The sequence below is a fragment of the Haplochromis burtoni genome, unplaced genomic scaffold, assembly GCF_018398535.1.
Source record: "Haplochromis burtoni strain Fernald_Lab_line unplaced genomic scaffold, NCSU_Asbu1 Contig_282, whole genome shotgun sequence".
In the NCBI taxonomy this organism is placed as follows: domain Eukaryota; kingdom Metazoa; phylum Chordata; class Actinopteri; order Cichliformes; family Cichlidae; genus Haplochromis; species Haplochromis burtoni.
Window position 1 is genome coordinate 97516 of NW_024582643.1, and position 1531 is coordinate 99046.

The 1531-nt window shown below is 54.2% G+C and overlaps 1 protein-coding gene across 1 annotated transcript in view; it reads left to right on the top strand.

The window, feature by feature from the left end:
• Positions 1–1531, top strand: part of LOC102299011 (microtubule-associated tumor suppressor 1 homolog) — a gene marked incomplete at its 5' end in the record, with an annotated part of 32560 nt that overhangs the window by 25747 nt on the left and 5282 nt on the right. Inside the window, 2 exon segments of the mRNA XM_042227829.1 lie at positions 641–764; positions 854–944. Coding sequence (XP_042083763.1) covers positions 641–764; positions 854–944 — 215 coding nt within the window.

Consider the following 1531-nt stretch of genomic DNA (forward strand, 5'->3'; position numbering starts at 1 on the left):
TCCCGTGTGTGCGCCGCCGTCAGCTGTCGCAGGCTTTGTTTCCTTCACCGGAGCGACAGACGCTCCATTCAGAGGGAACGCCAACTGCTCCAGCTGCAGCCAGCTGTTCACACTCGCTGCTGTCATCGCCGAGGCTGCTCAGCGTGCAGAGAGCTCTCGCTTTTATTAAAATGTTTCAGGTTGGCGTGGAATCAAACTGGCGTGTGTGGTGGCGGGCGGAGGCTGGAGGCGTGCGTGAGCCTGCGAGGGTTGAGATGAGTCGCCAGGAGTGATTCCCGCCGCGTACTTGCGCGCTGACATGCAGATGTTTGGTCTCTCTGAATAATTAAAGTGGAATGTGGCTGAAGGCGCGTCCTTCTTTACTCGCTGAAGAATCGCCGCCCCAGGCGTGTCGGCACTGACGTGACGTGATGGATGCTCCGGCGTGATTCATGGGTAAAATAGTCAGAGCAGGATCCACATCTGGCCACAAACAGCTGGTTCCAAACCATTTCATTGCTTCCTTTTCAGCAGACGCTGACCCCGGATCAGTTTCGTCTCTCGTTAAGAAAACGTTTTTAGTTTCTTTCAGATTTTTCTGCATCTGTTCTTTGACTCATTAAAGCAAACTTGTTTCCTGCTGCTCTGCTTTCTCCTGCAGTGGCGTCGTCGCAGTGCTGCGAGCGTCTGCAGAAGGAGAAGCAGGAGGCGCGCGTCGGCTTCGAGGAAGCGCTGACGACGTTGCGGGAGCAGCACCGGGAGGAGCTGGCACAGCTGGAGGAAAGGTAGGACGGACGCTCTCCTCACGTCCAGGAGCCTTCTCCTCCTGCACGCCGTTCAGACTGACCCTGTTTCACGCTCCTCTCTGCGACAGGCTGACCAGTTTTTACCAAACGGAGTGGGACAAGGTCCACCAGACGTACCAGGAGGAGGCGGACAAATGTCGCGTCCTGATGGAGAAGCAGGTCTGAGCACAAACGCACGAGCAGACGCTCAACCAGCTTTTATTGTGAAAGGATCACGGCCTCGAGCGTGACGGAGACGGTGCTCGTCACGTACGCGGCGTGACCTTTAATAGGTCACCGATTTATTGCTGCGGTTGGGCCGAGACACGGCACACGCCCTCCTCGTGCTGCGCTCTGATTGGCTCGTAGGAGCGCCATGTGACTCCCTGACCTCTGAACCTGAGCTCGCTCTCTGATTGGATCCAGCGACAGGAAAAACGTCCAGCAGTGCTCTCGTCTCCGTGCTGCAGACGCTCAGATTGAAGAATCACTCACACCTGATGGAGGAGGAGCATAAAGGAGGCAGGGAGGGGTGGTGACGGCGTGAGGAGAAAGTGTAGGAAAGAAAGCAAAGGAGGAAGGAAGGAGTGCAAATGACAGGAAGCAGGAGGAGGAGATGTGGGAGGGGCCAGAGATTCAAATGAAAACATGTAAACAAACAAACACATTTGTAAACAGCGACGTCTCTGATTCTTTGTTTGTTCTGAACGTTTTTAATCTTTTTTATTTTCACTGCATGATCTGATAAATGTTGGAGTTTTGATCAG